This window comes from Dreissena polymorpha, chromosome 12 (genome assembly GCF_020536995.1).
Source record: "Dreissena polymorpha isolate Duluth1 chromosome 12, UMN_Dpol_1.0, whole genome shotgun sequence".
NCBI classification, from domain to species: Eukaryota; Metazoa; Mollusca; class Bivalvia; order Myida; family Dreissenidae; genus Dreissena; species Dreissena polymorpha.
Window position 1 is genome coordinate 33,557,395 of NC_068366.1, and position 20,064 is coordinate 33,577,458.

The 20,064-nt window shown below is 33.9% G+C and overlaps 2 protein-coding genes across 2 annotated transcripts; one reads left to right on the plus strand and one right to left on the minus strand.

Moving 5' to 3' along the window:
• The first annotated feature begins 654 nt into the window (after positions 1–654).
• Positions 655–15,737, plus strand: LOC127852509 (monocarboxylate transporter 12-like). Its single transcript, XM_052386467.1, has 6 exons — positions 655–917; positions 1,615–2,118; positions 4,564–4,629; positions 5,308–6,102; positions 7,446–7,496; positions 13,560–15,737. Exons 2-6 carry the CDS (start codon positions 1,749–1,751, stop codon positions 13,700–13,702), a joined length of 1,425 nt encoding a protein of 474 aa, XP_052242427.1. The 5' UTR covers positions 655–917; positions 1,615–1,748; the 3' UTR covers positions 13,703–15,737.
• Positions 15,738–17,493: 1,756 nt separating this feature from the next.
• LOC127853698 (uncharacterized) lies at positions 17,494–20,021 on the minus strand. The gene is made up of 2 exons (XM_052388427.1): positions 19,532–20,021; positions 17,494–18,376 (listed from the first exon to the last, which is right to left on the minus strand). The coding sequence occupies exons 1-2, from the start codon at positions 19,902–19,904 to the stop codon at positions 17,970–17,972; spliced, it is 780 nt and encodes a 259-aa protein (XP_052244387.1). The 5' UTR covers positions 19,905–20,021; the 3' UTR covers positions 17,494–17,969.
• Positions 20,022–20,064: the final 43 nt, after the last annotated feature.

Here is a 20,064-nt window from a genome sequence, read left to right on the forward strand (position 1 = left end):
GAATACATTGACTTTTGGTTTCTTCAAAACCTAATCACCGGGAAGTGATTGAGGAAATAACGGAGTTGAATCTTACTAAACATCTGTACAAACTGTGAGTTATTGTCATAATTAGATCTATTTATCATGAGATTCAAAATGTAACATAATTGTGAATAAAAAGACACGTCGTTTAAGGATTTAAATAACATTTTAGTTTACACAACTCAATGGTAGTCTAATTAATCTAATAGCCGAAAAAAACGAAATTAATGCACTGGTCAGCATTTGAGAAATAACAAACGCAAAAATTGAACGATTAACGAATGGTACAAGTCTACTTTCCTTTAAAACATATTTTTTTGTTTTAAACTAATTGGTGGCGTTTAATTTGCAGCTTTGGAAAAATGCAAATCAATACGAGACGCTAGTGTATAAGCTCATCTTTGTGCAACCGAACCACTAATCAGGTCACACGCGCTGCGATAAGTATTTTTAATTTTAATATTACGAATGTTGGGCTACTATACTGAGTAACAAATACGTAACAAATGCTAGTTTTTGGCTCTTATATGGGGCGGACCGAAAGTTCCATGGCGCGGATCAAATACGTGAAGTTTAGTTGTTTATCTAGTCAATCCGCGCGATTTCATAACATGGAAATGACGTCATATATTAACTTTGGAGAAGATGGCGACGGTAAACTCTGACAGATTTTGTGGAAATTTACATTTGATACAAAGTTAATATGGCATATCGTTGCTATAAAAAGTCATTAATTGACGTACACGATCTGGCCGATATTTATATTCGCTGGGTCAATATGATCATATCTGCCCCAGGCCGATTTTTTTTAAAGAAAAGACTGCGAAGCGCCACTTCAACCGAACAATATGATGATATATCATGAAATGACGTCCAGTCAGCCTTATCCAACGGTGAGAAATAAAATTAAGCTTACATTCAACGGAAAATCTAACATTATAATAGAGAATCTAGATTTAATTAAACGTAGCACACACTAGGAATTAGTAAAATACCGATAACAAATGAAACTGTATATTAGATTAATTATCATATCTACAGTTTCATTTTCTGTTCTTCCATCCATTAATCTTAATATAATTAAAACGACACTATTTTTGGAAATGTTTGTATCGAATGTAAACCGTTGAGACCAAAGACACGATTAACGAAATAGAATCAATGGTCGGAGAGATTTATTATATTTCTATTGACGTTTCCATTTATAAATAACAAATACATAATCCGAGATATTTTTTGAATTTTTAAATATTTTAATTTACTGTAAAATAAACATACATTTCAACAGTTGTCACGAAAATCCAGAGAGTTTAGCTGAAACTGGTGTGTTTCGTCACATAAATTACGTCACATGAGATACGTCATAAAACGCGCAATCAATTGAATGAGCATACAAGTACGGGCAGGTGGTTCTGTAATGAATGTAAGTGAAGGAACAATTAATAGAATGATATATTTTTTATGTAATACGAAACATAACATACGAAAGAGCTGACCCGGAGGTCTTTAATCGGCCCTAGCGGACATATTATATAAGTCCGGCCCAGCTCTGGCGTATGTTATTGACGAAATAATTTCTAAATACCTTAGTTAAAAATATTAATATAATATTATTGTCGGGGAATGATGTGCAATTACGGAAATATAAATTATGCAGCGGATTAAAGCGATTATGCTAAGAATAATATAATACAGGCTAAAGGAAAATACATGTAGCCTGCAATATGACGGTAAAAGAAGATCAAAACGAGCAAGAATCAGAAATTGTCCAGTTATTTGAACCTTCGCCAGATTTAAATGAACGCAAATTAAATGGCACTGAACCGCCAGTGGTTTGTTCACACGAAACTCCTATCAAGTCGGAAAATGGACTTAACAAGGACGTTATCAATAAAGAGGATGTGCAGTTTAACGACATGGACAGAGGTTGGTCCTGGGTTGTACTATTCGCTAGCTTTGGAAGCTTCATGCTAATCGGGTCCTGCATGAACGGCGTCGGCATTATCCACGCGACTTTACTGGAGCTCCACGGGGAAAGTGTTGGGCTCACTTCATGGGCAGGGGCTCTTCATACAGGGCTCGCCTCTCTCGGAGGTACGCATTGTTCTTTTATTCACTTTTTATTGTTTTATGCTGGTACCACTACCAGATTTTTCAGTGAGTTTAATTTTGTCATTAAACTCCAGAATACTTAGCCAGTTTTATTATGAACGGGCGTTATACAAACGAGACCTTGATATAATGTAGGAAGATATAAATAATAACAGGTTACAGGTTTTTTTCCTTCTTTGCGACCCGCCGAATATCGGCCCTTTCACCTAGACGTATTTTTCGCCTCTTACATAGATTTTACCCAAACAATGATATCTAAAAAAATTATTTTTTTTGGAACCTTTAATTACATTTGTTAACCTGATCCAGTGCAGAAAATACAACAATATTGCATAATTAAATTATCTGTTTCATTGAATTTGTTTTAAAAACAGTAAAATATGTTTAATTGATTATTTAAGACACCTTATTTTCCCGGCTTTCGCGCGATTTTTCCCCTCAAAGGCTCTTTCCCCAAAGTCAGATAAAAAACCCAGGGTAACAACCATATAGTTGTGTAATATATAAGATTCTAACACGGACGTGACTTGTTTTCTATAGACAAAGAAGGAAATCAAGCGTGTGTTATTCTGCAATAACTTATGGGCGGAGCTTAATGTTTCGAAAATAGTTCCGAATAAATAAAGAAAATATTGCAGTAAAATGCACGTGCTAAAACCCGCTCTAAAAGAAATGTAATACATGTAGCATGTATATAAGTGTAATGAAACAACTAATTGTATATTTGGTGATTATTGGCATAAGCACGCCTACAAAAAATGTTATTTGTTAGGAAACGTAATTCAGAAAACATTTATAGCATGTCAGCTTTTCAGTAGCATCAATAAACGTGACGTCATTAAGTTTCTACGATTGTTGTTTTCAATGAAAGTGACGTCATTTGCAAAATATTTGTAAATGAAAACGACGTCATATGTTTGTACAATTCAATGACGTCACTTATTAGTGAACTTTGTACTAAGAAGGGCGGAGTATTGAAAAATATAGTTCACGTCCTAAAACTTGAATCAAATCAATTAGAATCGTGTTAGAATCGAAATAATATTTTTCTATGATGGTTAGTTGTCGAATAACCCACAGTAAGTTGTATAGATGCGTGTTATCAAATCACTCGTGCTTCGCACTCGTGATTTGATTCCTACGCCTCTATACTCCTTACTGTGGGTTATTCGACAACAAACCATACTAGAAAAATATTATTTCTTAAATAGTCACTAAGCATATTTTTCTTACACCTCTACTTTGATATGAGCCTGTTATAGTACCGAGCCGGATGTATTAGAAAAGGGAAGTAACATGTCTTATGTTTATCCTACATAGATATACGTCTCCATTTTCAAAGAAATAATGAAATCTGATCGGTACGACTCAGCATTTTTGGCTGAAATGTTTCATGGCCTTTAAGTATGTAATGACGTTTTACGCACGTGCGCCTAATATTTGTAAAATACGTTTTAACAGTTTGTGTTGTTTTTTTAAATAAAATTTACTATATCTAATGATCGAATCGTTATCCTGTCGAATCTGATTGAAAAAGATAAGCCAGGTCGGCTAGCTAAGTTGGTAGAACGCTGGACTGTTAATCCGAGGATCACGGGTACGATCCAATGCCTGGTCACAATACTTGTTTTGGTCATTAAATCATTTCGACGGCCATTTTTCCATTACATCTTAATCACGTAGAGCACTTGTCTGTTACTGGTATAAGTTGTTGCAGTAAGTATTCTTGGTTCCGTATACAACAGCCCATTCTTAGACTTAAAATTAATGAATAGCTTAAGAATCAAGAAAAATAAATGCGTCAACATTTTTAACAAGCTACCACTGATGTGAAGATTGAAGAAATGTTCTGCAGCACGAACTATGATTTAGCTAGAAGTGATAAATGTCAAGTTTTATTAAAAATTAAAGCGATTCTTGAATATTCCAATTTTAAGATTTAGTTTTAAAGACTCTTTATCTCTATACCTAAGTCTTATATATTTTGAGTGAGTACGACCCCTTGTAATCTAGCAAGCCAGCACCCATACTTTGAATGCATAATATTAAATTGAAAAACTTTCATTTAATTATTTTGTAAATACCTTACCTCTATAATTCACGACAGTATGGGTAATGTCATTAATTACTTGACACAAATAACAACAAAACATTTTCTTTAAAATGAGAAATCTATTTTATAGCATACTTTTTAAAATATGGCTATGTGTCATATCGTCTTTGGCGTGTTTGCGGGTTTCTTGATGCGACAATTATGACGTGTATCGTATATGTGTCGTTCTTTAGTAATGGCGTGTTGGTGGTCAAATAAAAATATGTATACATTAAAAAATGATTTTTCATTTGCAGCGCCCATCTCCTCTGCAGTTCTTGACCGATACAGTTGCAGAGCAGCTTTAGTGTAAGCTGGTGTTTGCTACGTCACAGGTTTCCTAGCAACGGCGTTTTCGCCCAGTATCTACTGCACCATTTTTACGCTGGGAATTCTTGGAGGTTAGAGCATCTAAAAGAATTGAACAGTCACAGTTGATAATCAAATACTACTTATATTAGAAGACAATACATGTATGAATATATGTTGAAGTAAAATTTAAGTGAGCATCCACAATTAAATTTTGACCATCACTTGTTTTTCTAAAATAATATATATAGAAGCAGGTTATATTAGTGAAAACAAAATGAGATTAACTATGTGAATATGTTGAATTATTTAAGTTACAAAATGCCTATTTTTTCTCAACCTATTGCATGTTTATATATATATATATATATATATATATATATATATATATATATATATATATATATATATATGTGTGTGTGTGTGTGTGTGTGTGTGTGTGTGTGTAGGTTAAATACGTATGATTACTTTACAAATATACATTTTTTTTACAAAAATATGTACAACAATTTAACAAATACAAATTTCATTTAATACATAGCCTACGTAGAAATGTGTGACCCGTAGAAATGTTTGCCCGAACACGAACCACTTACAGCGATGTCATTGACGCTAAAAGCATAGTTATAAAAAATCTTGAATAAAACAAAACCGAACGGCGCTTTAACGGGCAATTTGGTAAATGTACAATGTTTGAGATACACACAACTTCCAATTCTTTCATTTGTTCAATTTTTTTAAATATCAAATGCGTGTTTTTCTAATTTCAGGTCTAGGTGGTGGTTTTGGTTACACTGCCGCAACGGTAGTCGTAAGTTATAACTTTCGTGCTAGACGGAACATTGCTGTTGGTATTGCGATGTCAGGTGTCAGTGTCGGACTTTGTGTGTTTGCTCCAGTGATGCAGCTTGCACGGGACACGTACGGAAACAGGGGCTTTTTCATCATTCTCGCTGCAATAGAATGCAACCTGATCACTTTTGGGATGCTCTGTTTTCCAAGCAAACAGGAAATTTATTCGCATGTGTCTCGTAAATTAGCGAACGTGGCTAGAAATTATGACAAAAATCGTTTACGAATACTATACTCTTTAAAACCATATTTTAAAGTTTTATGTAACAAAGGCATATGCTGTCTTTGTGCATGTATGTTCCTGTATGGGTTAGGTGTGTGTATGATCTTTCAACATTTACCCAATTATATTGTTTTCAAAGGTTACACTTCACAGCAGTCCTCATATTTGTTATCAATATCTGGAGTTTTGGGTATTTTTGGCCGTATAGGTACAGGTTTTATAGCAAAGATGAATAAAAAGGATGACATAATCCCTTTCACGTCAACTATTGGGATCGTTGGCATAATTACTATTGTATATCCTTTCTTGGCGCCTTTCTACTATGGTCACGTGATATTTGTTGTTGTATTTGGATTCTTCGTTGGCAATTGTTACGTGGTCACATCGTCCATCACCCTCCAGTTTGTTGATATAAACAACATGGCCACTGCCATTGGAATGCAGTTTCTGTTTTTTGGCATCGGAGCTGTACTCGGACCTATACTTGCAGGTTTGTTTAGTCCAAAAGAGTCATCTGCTTTAACAATCATTTCTAAGGTTTACGAATTTTATAAGAATATGAAATTACATACTTAGTACATAAATCTCCAAAATTCTCTAACAATATTTATCTAGGAAATATTTTTTTAAATTTAATTTAGTGAAAATAATCGAATGAAGCTTATAATATCAAAAACGCAATAGTTTTGTTTAGTTAATATAGCAGAAATGATCAAGAACTTTACTTGAAAAACTAAAGGAAAAGTTACGGTGGGCACAAATATTTAGGGTCATTGGAAACAAACATTTTTTACGCCGTTTTTCTAATGGAGATATGATCAGATATCATAATTACTTATTACTAATATTAAGATTGTTGTTTAAGTATTTTAAGTAATCTAATGCTCATCATGTGTGATTATACAAATTAGAATATTGCAAACGTTTATTGTATAGCACTTTTCATAATAAGGTTATTATGAAACACTATATTGGTTGGTTTTTTATAATCTATCTTTGCAAAACATCAATACAAATCTTAAAACTCTGAAAATTTTAAATTGGATAAACACATTTTTTTGGGATATTTTGATGTAAAAGTTACTTTATCATGTACATTTTATTGAAATTTAGTTTGTGTAATGCTTAAACTAATTAGTAAAGTGATTTAAAACATTAAAGCGGGTATATACGATCTTGTCAAATATTTATTTATTAATATAAAATGTGTAAAAACTTAGTATACATATATTTCAATATAAACTAAAATAAAAGTTAAGAAGAACATGTGTCGAAAAATGCTAAATAAGCCAGATATTTAATTCTGAAATCGAAAAAGGCTGTACAGCCGAATTCGCCAGCATGTATATCATGCATGTACGATGTGAATCTAAATTTAGTCTAACGGTTCATTTGAAATTCCTGCAGCGATATCGATTCATACGACACACGAACACTTACTAAAAAGACGAATGCATCGGTTATTGTAGGAAAATAATTACGAATTATCTTCGTCACAATCGGCTCGGGGCGCTAATTTGTATTTGCTGTATTTTATGAAATTCGTCTTAAATGTATCATTTTTCTTGCATATTGTGTGTTATTATAACATATTTGTATCAATATTTTTCAATTCAGCACATATAAAAATCGTATATACCCGCTTTAAGTGCAACTATGACCAGCTTAAGTGTAAAAAAGATGTATGATTTATAAAGATATGCACATATGCATTTCTAAATATTTGTCTTCAACAGGTTTATAGCGGAGACTGCAATAATGAAACTTCGCATCACCAGATTTCAATAAATACTAATAAGAACAAAATAATTAGAAAAATAATCTTATTTTCAGGCGTTGTTGTGGATGCTGGTGGCTCGTATGACCTGTCTGTTATATCAGCAGGTTTGTCAAACTTTTGTTTTTAGCTTGACTATTCGCAGAATAGTCCGAGCTATTCTACTCACCAAAATGTCGGCGTCGGCGTTATACTATTGTTAAGAAAAACGTACGACATCTCCTTATTACTGTTTGCCTAACTTATCTAATTAAAACTACACATATGTGTTCGGTATCATAGGCAGACCAAGCTCCGTAATTCTGTCAAGCAATTAAGCAGATGTATGCCCACTTTTTGTACTTACAAAATTGGTAAAGTAAACGTGCAAACAATCTTCATATCACTTTTTCGACTATAGGTGTACAATTTTAATTAAACTTAACACATGTGTTTGGAATGATCGTTTGCTGTCACTGACGTAGCTCCATAACTCTGATCGTTAATTTAGTAGAATAATGCTCTTGTTCACTTAGGGGATTTCGACATACGTTTGCGTGGAACTACTCATTATTTATTTACCCACTGCATACATTATTATATAACGTTTTATATGTGTAAATGGTTTTTATGAAAATTCTTTTACCAAGACATGTAACTGTGACCATCTTTTAAGCAGGATGATGCAAACGTTTGTACTGATATAATGTCCTTTTAAGCTTTGCATGTAAAATTAATTGTAGGATAAGATTTGTGCTCTTAAAGTACATATCTTTTTATGCTCCCCGAAATATTTTCGGTGGAGCATATAGTTGTCAGTTTGTAGTTCCTTACTTCCTTACTTCCTTCCTTCCTTCCGTCACACTTTTTTAAGTTTCACATAGCACCTTCAGTTATTTACCGATCTCTTTTAGATTTGCCATGTAGGTACCTTGCATGGACCTCTCCCTTTTGATGAGGTTTGAGGTCACTGGGGTCAAGGTTACCGAGGCTTACAATATATTTTTTCCGTCACACTTTTGTTACAGTTTCTCATAGCACCTTCAATTCTTTACCGATCTCTTTCATATTTGCCATGTAGGTACCTTGCACGGACCTCTACCTTTTGATGACGTTTGAGGTCACTGGGGTCAAGGTCACCGAGGATAATAATTTTTTTTTTCTGTCACACTTTTGCTACAGTTTCTCATAGCACCTTCAATTCTTTACCGATCTCTTTAATATTTGGAATGTAGGTACCTTGCATGGACCTCTACCTTTTGATGAGGTTTGAGGTCACTGGGTTCAAGGTCAATGTCACCTAGGCTAATAATAGTTTTTTCCGTCACACTTTTGTTACAGTTTCTCATAGCACCTTCAATTCTTTATCGATCTCTTTCATATTTGCCATGTGGATACCTTGCATGGACCTCTACCTTTTGATGAGCTTTGGGGTCACTGGGGTCAAGGTCACCGAGGCTAATAATAGATTTTTCCGTCACACTTTTGTTACAGTTTCTCAAAGCGCCTTGAATTCTTTACCAATTTCTTTCATATTTGCAATGTAGGTACCTTGCATGGACCTCTACCTTTTGATTACGTTTGAGGTCACTGGGGTCAAGGCCAATGTCACCGAGGCTAATAAAAGATCTTTTCCGTCACCATTTTGTTACAGTGTCTCATAGCACCTTCAATTCTTTACCGATCTCTTTCATTTTTGTCATGTAGGTACCTTGCATGGAGTCTCTACCTTTTGATGAGGTTTGAGGTCACTGGGGTCAAGGTCAATGTCACCGAGGCTAATAATAGATTTTTCCGTCACACTTTTGTTACAGTTTCTCATAGCACCTTCAATTCTTTACCGATCTCTTTCATATTTGCCATGTAGGTACCTTGCATGGATGTCACTGGGGTCAAGGTCACCGAGGCTAATAATAGATTTTTTAGGTGGTTATGAACACATAGATTGACAAAGCGCATCATCGGGGAGCATCCATAAGTTTCACTGATATTCTTGTTTACTACTACAACTATTCAATTGAAACTTTGCACATGATATGGTGGTCATCATGTTAGGTCGTATTACAATGACAAACTCTGACCTGCAATAAGGCAGAATTTAACCCCCTTAAAACTCCTGACTCTTACTTACATGGAGAAAAAACAGGGGGTTGCATTTGGGGAAATCTTGGTGAAGGTATGTTGCGAAAGATATGCACACAGTTTTCGTTCAAAACTTCTGTAAGGATAGAGATATTGTGATGCAATTTTGTTTGTAGGTAGATTATATGCTTATCTAGCGATCGGTTGCATTTGGGGCCAGTTAGGTCAAGGTCATTGTTACTCTATAAAAGAAGAGTGTCCACTCAAAAAATTCAGATTGGATACTGGCATTTTTTGTAGTATTTTGTGTGGGTTTGTTCATGTTCACATTCAGACCTTTGTTAGCATTTGTTTTGAGGTAAAGTGGGATACATTTTAATAAATATAGAACAATGACATGACTTTGGATGAAGTTATTGTGTGGTGATTGTATTTGTAGGTAGCAAGCATACCAAAGTTATGATTTTGGGGACAGTTTGGTTAAAATCACTGTAACTAGAAGTAAAAGAATGATTGGTGCTCAATAACTGTTATCAAAAACGGAGGACTGTATTGCCGTTTGTGCGAAAGCAACGGATTTCATGTTCTAAAAGTAATAGTGATATATGATGAAGTATTATGTACATATGGTAACTACTCCAAATCAAATGCTTCGAATGACATTTGCCAAAGATGTTGGTTCACTCGGATACGATTTAATGAATCAAATCATTTATGAACAGCCAATAAAAGTTTACTCTACAGTTACAATAGTTCAATATTATACAACTAACATATTAAAAACTATTAAATTGCTATAACGAATACAAGTCAGCTAAGCTACTATTTATTATGCAATGTTACATCTTAAAGGGGCCGTCCAACAGATAAAGCGTCGTATCGACGCGATTCGATATTTTGGGAAACTACGAGGATTGCTTATATAGCTAAACAATACATCCGCTATGTATATGAGCGTGGATGGTCGAGTGGTCAATGCAGGAGGCTTTTTACTCCAGGACTCCAGGAATCCAGGGGTCAGTGGTTCGAGCCCTGTTGAGGGTTACTTTTTTATTTATTTTTTTAATTGTATTCTTGTTTTGTTTTTTACTGGAGATTTATAGTTCAAATGTTTAAATTTATCAATATAAAGCATTTAAAGCATTTAATGACAAGCTTCAATACATGCAAAAATCTGTTGGACGGCCCCTTTAATGCCCGATTTATACGCAAAAAGTATATAATAAAGTACATAAACCAAACTCAATCCACACTCAATACACCATAAATACGTTTATAATATGAATATATACAATATATTAAAAAAGGATACACCGGCTACATGTAGGGCTGTAATTTTTGTTTGTAGCTAGATTATATGCATACCTTGCTGGCGATGTTTATTAAATTCAGCTAATTTGATTCGTACAAATGTGTAAATAATACTCCTTGACATGGTCACAATTCTTGTTTTAATTTATATATGTTCGTCGTTTAGTTTATCTATACTTAATAACAACAGAAAACGTACTTAATAATACTATATGAAAGCGGAATAGTCAAGCGTCTTGGAAAATATCTTGTTATTTTATATAGTATTTACTTTTACAACTTCCAGTTTTAGGTCAATCCCTAATATTTAGGTTAAACATTTAAGGGGTGTTGCGGCAGTTTTGTTGATTTTTTTCTATCTTATAGATTTTGTCCAAAATTTATATATAAGATATATATTCAAATAATATATGAAAAATGAAAATAAAAGCATAGGGTCACCGGCCTTGTTCTGATTTTATTCGCCATTATATAACATGTACTTTTTCAATAAAACTGAAAAATCTCAAGTTGCGTATAACCTATGAAATTGCCAACATGTAGATATTATTTAAGCTAAGATACATCATACACCATTTAATTAAACCACACACTTCCAATAAAATGGAGTACACAAGTTAAATTTTAAGAAATTCATTTTTTATAATATTTATGTCACCCCAAAAAACGTCATTTTTAGCGAGGCTGTTTTCGGAGAAAACCCGAGCTATTGTCCTTGCCAGCTCGTCGTCCGCCGTCCGACGTCCGCCGTCCGCCGTAGGCGTCGTGCTAAAACCTTAACATTGGCCATAACTTTTTAAATATTGAAGATAGTACCTTGATATTTGGCATGCATGTGTATCTCATGGAGCTGCACATTTTGAATGGTAAAATTTCAAGGTGAAAGGTGAACATCATCCTTCAAGGTGAAGGGTCGAAAAAACAAAGTCAAGGGAAGTACTAAGCTTTAAATGGACATATTTATCTGCTCTGCCCACGTATATATTTTTGTTATATATAAATCAAAGCGGCGCAGTAGGCGGCATTGTGTTTCTGACAAACACATTGTGGTAAAAGGTCAAGGTAAAGGTCCTCCTTTACGGTCTATGGTAAAAAATACAGATTAAAGGGAAGACATAAGCTTTAAAAAGGGAGAAAATTGTTCAATATTGAACATAGCCACTTTATATATTTGGCATGCATGTGTATCTCATGGAGCTGCTCATTTTGAGTGGTGAATCTACAGTCACTGTAGTGGCTTTTAATTATTTGCTACTAAAAATAGAGATTTGTTACAGACAATTATTTTCAAGGGAAGTAATTTATATAATTATAAATCCCATATTATATATTTCCTTACCAAGAATTGAAGTTATTTTCACAGTTACTGTAAAGATTTATTATTTTGATTATTTATAACCCAAATGATTGATTTGTCAAAGTTTTTTTTAAATGATGTTATTATAATTTCTTTGATGTTCATTACATACCTGTGGACTTACCGATATGTCCATAGATACATGATCAACTCTGGCTATGATTTTATGAAAAAGAAAAAAACAAAATCTAGCTATGATTTTATGAAAAAGAAAAAAAACCTCTGGCTATGATCTCTTTGATAAACCACAGGCCTTGGTTGTCAGTGATGTCTGACTTGGTCATAATTGACTGTGAGACCCTCCCCACCCCCCCACCCCTTCACCCTGTTGGATTGGACAACATTCAAGGGAAGTGATAAGGGAGATGATTTCCATACCTGCCAAATGATAAATAGAAATTTTATTTCAATGCGGCGCAGTAGGGGGCATTGTGTTTCTGACAAAAACATCTCTTGTTGGGTCACTAGGTCAAAGGTCAAGGTCACTGTGACCTCTAAAAAAAATAATCTGACAAGCTTTCGCAGCCGAGCGTGGCACCCGTTATGCGGTGCTCTTGTTTAACTATTGTAACCACATAAATGGAATTTAAAATTGTTCTGTCTAATAGAATTCTGCGAAACTGCTCAAATATGTTCATCTAGGTATTGTCATCATAAAACACCAATAAAAAGGGGGTCACCGAACTTTTAACAGAGATTTTTTGTTTTAATTATCCCTACCGTCTACATCAAATTTAATAAAATACAGCAATAAGACAAAACCCAAGTACCGGTACATAGATTGTAAGAAATATGCATAAACATTAAAAAAAACTAAAAAAATCTTAACTGGAATCACAACAGCTTACCAAAACACATTAATAAAAAACAATATTTAATCACAAACATGATACCATACAGTATCAAACTCGACCTTAATCATTAATTACTTACATGTACTTGTTCTCAGATTTCGGCATGTTTTGTAGTTTGTGATTAAATGCTTTACATTCATAAATGTAACCAACAGGACTAAAGAGCTCCAGTATAAAACAAGAATGAAATGAAAGAATTTAAAAAAAGAAGATAAAAAAAGTTAACCCCACCTGGGATCAAACCACTGACAATTGAATTATGGACCAACTCAGTCACTTCTTATGATACTGATAACAAATATATTGAGTTGTGCTAATAGCATCATCGGTGTTGCTATAAATATATTCTCGGTTAAATAAACTGCCGCAACACACCTTAATGCGTTTTGTCATATTTAAAACAAATATACTTACAATTGGTTAACATCTGTACACAAATTCCTTTAACACTGACTAAACTGTAAAAATAGAGTTTTTCAGATTTTTAATGATAACCTGGTTGTATCTCAAAAGTCGACATATGATTGTTGTTTTTTATTAAAAAAAATATATACAGATATATTTTTTGACATATTTACTTGTTTCAGGAATTTGTATAATTTTGGCGACCGTCGTTGGCGTTATGTCTACATGTTTCAAAAATCGAACTAAGCGGATCATGGATATAGAGGTTATTCCTCCAAAAGAAGAACTGAATGACATGAACTCAGGTTGTGATACTCATGGATAAACCGTTGGTTCACATAGACCTCGATAATCTGGTTAGGTTTCATTAAACCATTTCAACGCTCACTTATTATCGTTTTAATCTCAGGTATAGAGCATCTCAAAAAAAGAAGAAGATTTATATGAATTGTTAACGGGCAAAGTTTCAGATGCAAGGAATTATAGATTCAGTTATTGTTAACACTTTCATGCTGACATGCGCAACACTTGCTATTTAAAAAGGAAAGATTATTGCTTGGAAAAGTCATTTAAAATGTGAATATTTTCATGTTATCAGCATACTGTGGTTGTTTAATGTGTGTTCCCAATTCTATTATTTCTTTTTATGTAGTATCAACATGACTAGCTTTTACGTAACTTTGTAACAATTTTTTCATATCAAAAGCTGCACGAACGTATTTCCTGAAAATATTTTATACCCTATTTTAGTTTGTAAATTAAATGTATGAATTGTTTCAATGTTTAATTTTTGCTTGTAACATCATATACGCCAATGTTTTGCATGTTGGTTGTGTTTGATTTGGAATCATTAGCAAATATTTATTACCGCACAAAACACAATATTTGATACCCTACATTATGACAAACTGAATTGTTACGTTGAAAAATTGAAACCAATTGCATGAGTATCCATTATTTTTATGTCCCCCACTATAGTAGTGGGGGACATATTGTTTTTGCCCTGTCTGTTGGTCTGTTGGTTGGTCTGTTGGTTTGCGCCAACTTTAACATTTGCAATAACTTTTGCAATATTGAAGATAGCAACTTGATATTTGGCATGCATATGTATCTCATGGAACTGCACATTTTGAGTGGTGAAAGCTCAAGGTCAAGGTCATCCTTCAAGGTCAAATGTCAAATATATGGGTCAAAATCGCTCATTTAATGTACACTTTTGCAATATTTCAATATTCAAGATAGCAACTTAATATTTGGCATGCGTGTGTATCTCATGGAGCTGCACATTTTGAGTGGTGAAAGGTCAAGGTCAAGGTCATTCTTCAAGGTCAGAGGTCAATTATGTGGCCAAAATCGCTCATTTGATGAGTACTTTTGCAATATTGAAGATAGCAACTTCATATTTGGCACGCATGTGTATCTCATGGAGCTGCACATTTTGAGTGGTGAAAGGTCAAGGTCATCCTTCAAGGTCAAATATATGGGTCAAAATTGCTCATGTAATGTCACGTCTGCAATATTGAAGCTAGCAATTTTATATTTGACATGCATGTGTATCTCATGGAGCTGCACATTTTGAGTGGTGAAGGGTCAAGGTCAAGGTCATCCTTCAAGGTCAAACGTCATATACGGGGACATAGTGTTTCACAAACACATCTTGTTGGACTATGCTATGTCTTTTTTACACACATAAAGGCGCACTCTGTAGAAAGACATTTCACATATGGGAAATTTAATTGTTTGGTCATATTGTTTTCGAAGTCGAATTAAAAGTATATATTAAGATACAAAATGATACCATTTATAAACATAATATAGCGATAACTTGTCATGAAACATATTATTACACACCAACGCATATACCTTTAACGTCTATTATATAATCATTGAGGAATACTTTTGTATTGTTGAATTTTATTTATGCATAGCAGTTGCACACATATAATAAATAGCGTTAAAATACACACAATTGTTGCTTGATGTAAATGACTGTTACATTCTTTAAGACGTTAAGCGACGTTTGAAACTAATCCTAAATGTCATTTAAATTGTAAATGAATATAATTTGGATGTACGGCTTGTTCAATAACCGCGGCATACATTCACATACAAGTAAAAGCCTGAAATACAATATACAATTGGTATGTATACAGTAATTGTTTGATATGTAAAATTAAATTTCATTCTTGCAACTCGCGGAACACTGTAGTTTCTGGTTACTCAGTCTAGTTGCAATGCTTTCACTCAGAGTGGTTTCAATAACACTATTCGTTAACGTGCATTTTGTTCTGAAAACACTTGATCATGTGGTATTCACGTACATTATTGTCTGTTTTCAAATGTATTGTCCTTTTCTTTCAATTAAATTAATGGAAGTTTTCAAACATGTGTTCATTATTACAACTGAAATATAAACCGATAATAAACCAACCCATCCCTTAATAGATGGTTCACCACAAGTCAGACGTATACCTAAGATGGACGAAACTAAGCTTTCGGGATCATATTTCAATGTGATGGCTTGTAATCATATTTACACATGATTTAATTGTTATCCGGTTCTTTAACTTAACAACCAATACCTGTATGAATTTACATAACTATTTACATCTTGTGTATGTGGCCGCTTTCTAACAGCCGCGAAAGGTTTTTCTGTTTTACAAGGGATATAAAAATGATGGTATATAGGTTTGATCCTGTGCGTATTTAAGCCACTGCTGTGTTCACAGAATTATAACAAAATTTCATTATAATATTTTATAAGGCCGCTTAGTTGATTCCAAAAAGGGGGTTAGCGCGTTATAATTCGGCATTAAATGATTTAATAGACATAAAAACGCGTCGAGATAATAAAATAATCGTGATTTATGTTATATTTAACTGTACAAATACTGGTTATTGTGAGAGAAAATGATTTTCGAACATCCATCATCTCGAAGGTCAAGAAATTAAACAACAAATTTGTCGACGGTTTTGCTTCAATAACTTTTTTATTCCGACGTCTACGGTATTGAAACAAAAAACCGAGGGGAGCACAAACACCGCAGAGCCGAAAAGGCTTATTCATTTAAAAGAAATATAAATATAAACTGGCTAACCGGGTGAAAATATCCGCAACTCCTTCACGAAAAACACCAAAACGACGCCATCTTTGAAGTTTTGTTCCAACTTTCTCACTTAAACGCGGTAAGCTCCCGTATACGCAGGCCCCTCCCCCTGCAAATGGTAAGGCGTAAATTTGTTTGTTTCCAATAACCCGACCGATTGTAATTTTTGGTGCCGACACTTATCTTATTTTATGATATTCAAGGTCGATTTTTGCAATATTCGATCATTTTTGCAACAAATACAACGATAGATATGAAACAAAGGGATGTTAAATATTTCTGTCATTGAAAATCCTTATTAAAATGGGAAATAACGTTGTGCATATTTAAAAAAGTTAAACGAGAAAAAAAACGACTTTTTGGGGGCCTAATTGTTTTGTTCCAACGTTGTATGCGACGCCGTTTAGAAGGGAGCTATATACTCGAGCGTATATAATCTAACTTCAGATACAATAGCATACTTTTGTTTATATTTGTTTCTATGTATACGTCTTTAAATACTTCATTGCTATATTCAAAGATAGGGTCACAATTTTCAGACAGAGTTTTATTGTATAACTATAGATCGACAAGCAAGAAATAATGTAATTAAAAGAAGACTGGATCTAGTTTATACCATAGCTTTTTATTAAAGTGTGCACGCAGTCAATTAAGTACATTGACAAGTTACGATATTCCTCTTCTCACGAAACAACAAAGTAAGTAATTGTATTTGTTCGAGAAAAAAAAAACACTTAAGGTTGAAGGGACATCAGAGTTAAGAACAAATACGAATAAGAAAAATGTCATATACTAGCATTAAAAATATTGTAAACATGTTTGAACAAGCGAAATAACACTTCTGACGAAGATAAATGTAAACATGATTTGTTAATTAATGGATAGTCATAATAAAAACCCGTAACATGAGAGACACTTTTTATCGATACTTTGAAAATACTTGGTTTGCTAACATATCGTTTATAATTTGCTGAAACATTATACAACATGCGTGGCGTAGTGGTAGATAACCAGATTTTGCTCCTAGGCGTCCCGCGTTTGAATCCCGAGGAAGGCAACAGTTTTATTCGTTAAAACTATTTGAAACATTAAAGATTTGTGAGTAAACATATTTAATTAGAGTTTTCGAAAATACGAAAATCTGTTTACAAGTCTCTTGAACTTCAAACAGTTGCAAAGTTGCAATACTGTCATTCTACATATATGTGTACAATAATTTCTGGCTACATTTGATATTTCAACATATCTGTATACTACATGAACATGTTTGGAATAAAATATAATCAGTTAATAATCCAAAATATGTGTCAAATACACGGTCAGTTTGGAGAATACATGTGATGATACATCCAGATTGCACACACGCAAAAAAACAAAACGATCAAATGTGCGATAAACAGAAATATTACGTGTGACAATTGTTCTGCAATATGCGTCGCTTGGTGTTTAGTGAGTCTGGTACATTAGTTGGTAAAGCTATCACCATCAATTGTGGACAAGTATTCCGGAAAAGGAAGTCGATCTTTCTGGTTCATTGAACAGGTCACTAGCTGCGGTAGCTCGAACCCAGACTTTATCACCGATTGTGACACTGGCAAAGGCCTGCATTGTTGAACAATGACCCAAGCCGTCTGCGGCATAGTGGCCGGCACTCTGGAGAGGTTTCTCGTTATGAACGATAACCAGCTTTGCCCATTTGGACCCATGCGTACAATATTGCACAACGAAAATGTACAATCCGGCCACAGAAGCAGTGAACATTGCCGTTGAAGAGTCGTATCCCACGCCTTGGTTGACAACTACGACTGGGAACGGTACCGTCAGGTCTTTGTTTACGGTTATCAACGCGGCTGTCCTAGCATGAAAGTGTACTAAAGGTGTCTTGAGATCATCTGAAACAGATAACATACACATTAATTTTGTTTTCACCGCCATCGATAAAAGCTGAATTTGCTTATATAAAGATTACATAAAGTTTCAAAAGTAAAAAAAAACTGGTTCATATATATAAAGGATCTTGACGATTGATTTCATTTAATACCTTATAACAGGTCATTAGGAGTTGTTATTATAAGAGACACACTTTATTCATCTTTACGTTAACATTATTTTAGGTTTGTAGGTGTCACTAAAGCGTAGTTCGTTTGATTAATAGGTGATGCCTCATTTGAAGTAACACTTTTAATTTCACTATAATTACCGTTTCAAATTCCCTTTCTAAAGTTATTTTCCCAAACATATAACAATAATAAAAAAAATAGATATATGAATCTATCGGTAGGTCTTAACAAAACAAGAACCAGATCGAATCTGATAAACACGAATCAGTATTATCCGCCGTCCACGAAATACCGATCAGCGCACTGGATACTGACCATTTATTATAATTAGGAGGTGCATAGCAGAAAAGTCCAGGTATTTTTATTATAAACATTATAAGCCACAATCTTTATCATGTTATTTTCATTTTCAGACTTTGTCAAAGGTTGAAGTGATATTATGGGCATATTTCACTGTTGAATTGAGCACACAAGAATTATCAGGTCAAAATAGTTAGTTAAAATGTGGTAACTGACCAATTATCTACAACTCGTCTTGCTAATAGTTGTTTATAAAAATATATATGTTATATTCGATATTTTACATGACTCACCCAGTCCTCTACTAAGACTCACATCGTACATCGAATCATTTCTGTCGTCAGTTGTCAAAACGAAATTACGGTTGATATTCAAATGCATTAATTTTCTCTTTCTGGGATATTGTATTAGTATGTTGATGCTGCATTAACAAATATAAGTGTATATGATGTGAAAACACAAAAAATAAACAAGGGTTGCGATAGACACCTATAAACATCGCATATACTGTTAGATGACCATAATATCACTTTACGGATCACTTCGTCACACACAACTCTTTTTAATGCAATATATTCGTCTTACCTTGATCATGCTTGTCTGTTTCATTTCTATTCCAAAATGTACCAATCTTCACGTATTACACATGCATACTGATATCATAATATTAACTAGTGTGTATCTTACCTATTGTGTCGTTGTCGATACGATTTGATCTTTCTTGAATTTCCAGTAAAGCTTTAGATAAGTTGGTACGTGTACTGGCACTGTAAGTCTCGATATACGTCTGTTTTCTTTCTATCATTTCCAAGATCGCATTTATTTTAACTTTTTCTTCTTGCAAAGCCTGTAGCCCAGCTATGACTTTTTCGTTGGTTTCACGGATACTCTGTAGGGTAGTCTGCAGCACCAGTTCATTTCTGATAACTCTCTCAAGTATTTTCTCTTCATAATCGTATCGCGAACACACTGGACAAGATGGTTCTGATGCAAAAACTGTACACAGCGTGTACATAAAGAATACTAAAGAGCAACGTTCCATGATTTTGTAATGACACATGTCGTTAATTAAATTATTATCTTATTACCCACTATATAACTGTCTTTCTTTTATCAGTACAGCAAACTGTGAACAAAGTATGCACACAATTCAAATTGTTTATCCTTTTAAACCGAAGAGAACATCATTACACTGGGAAGATAATTTATGCATCCGGCTT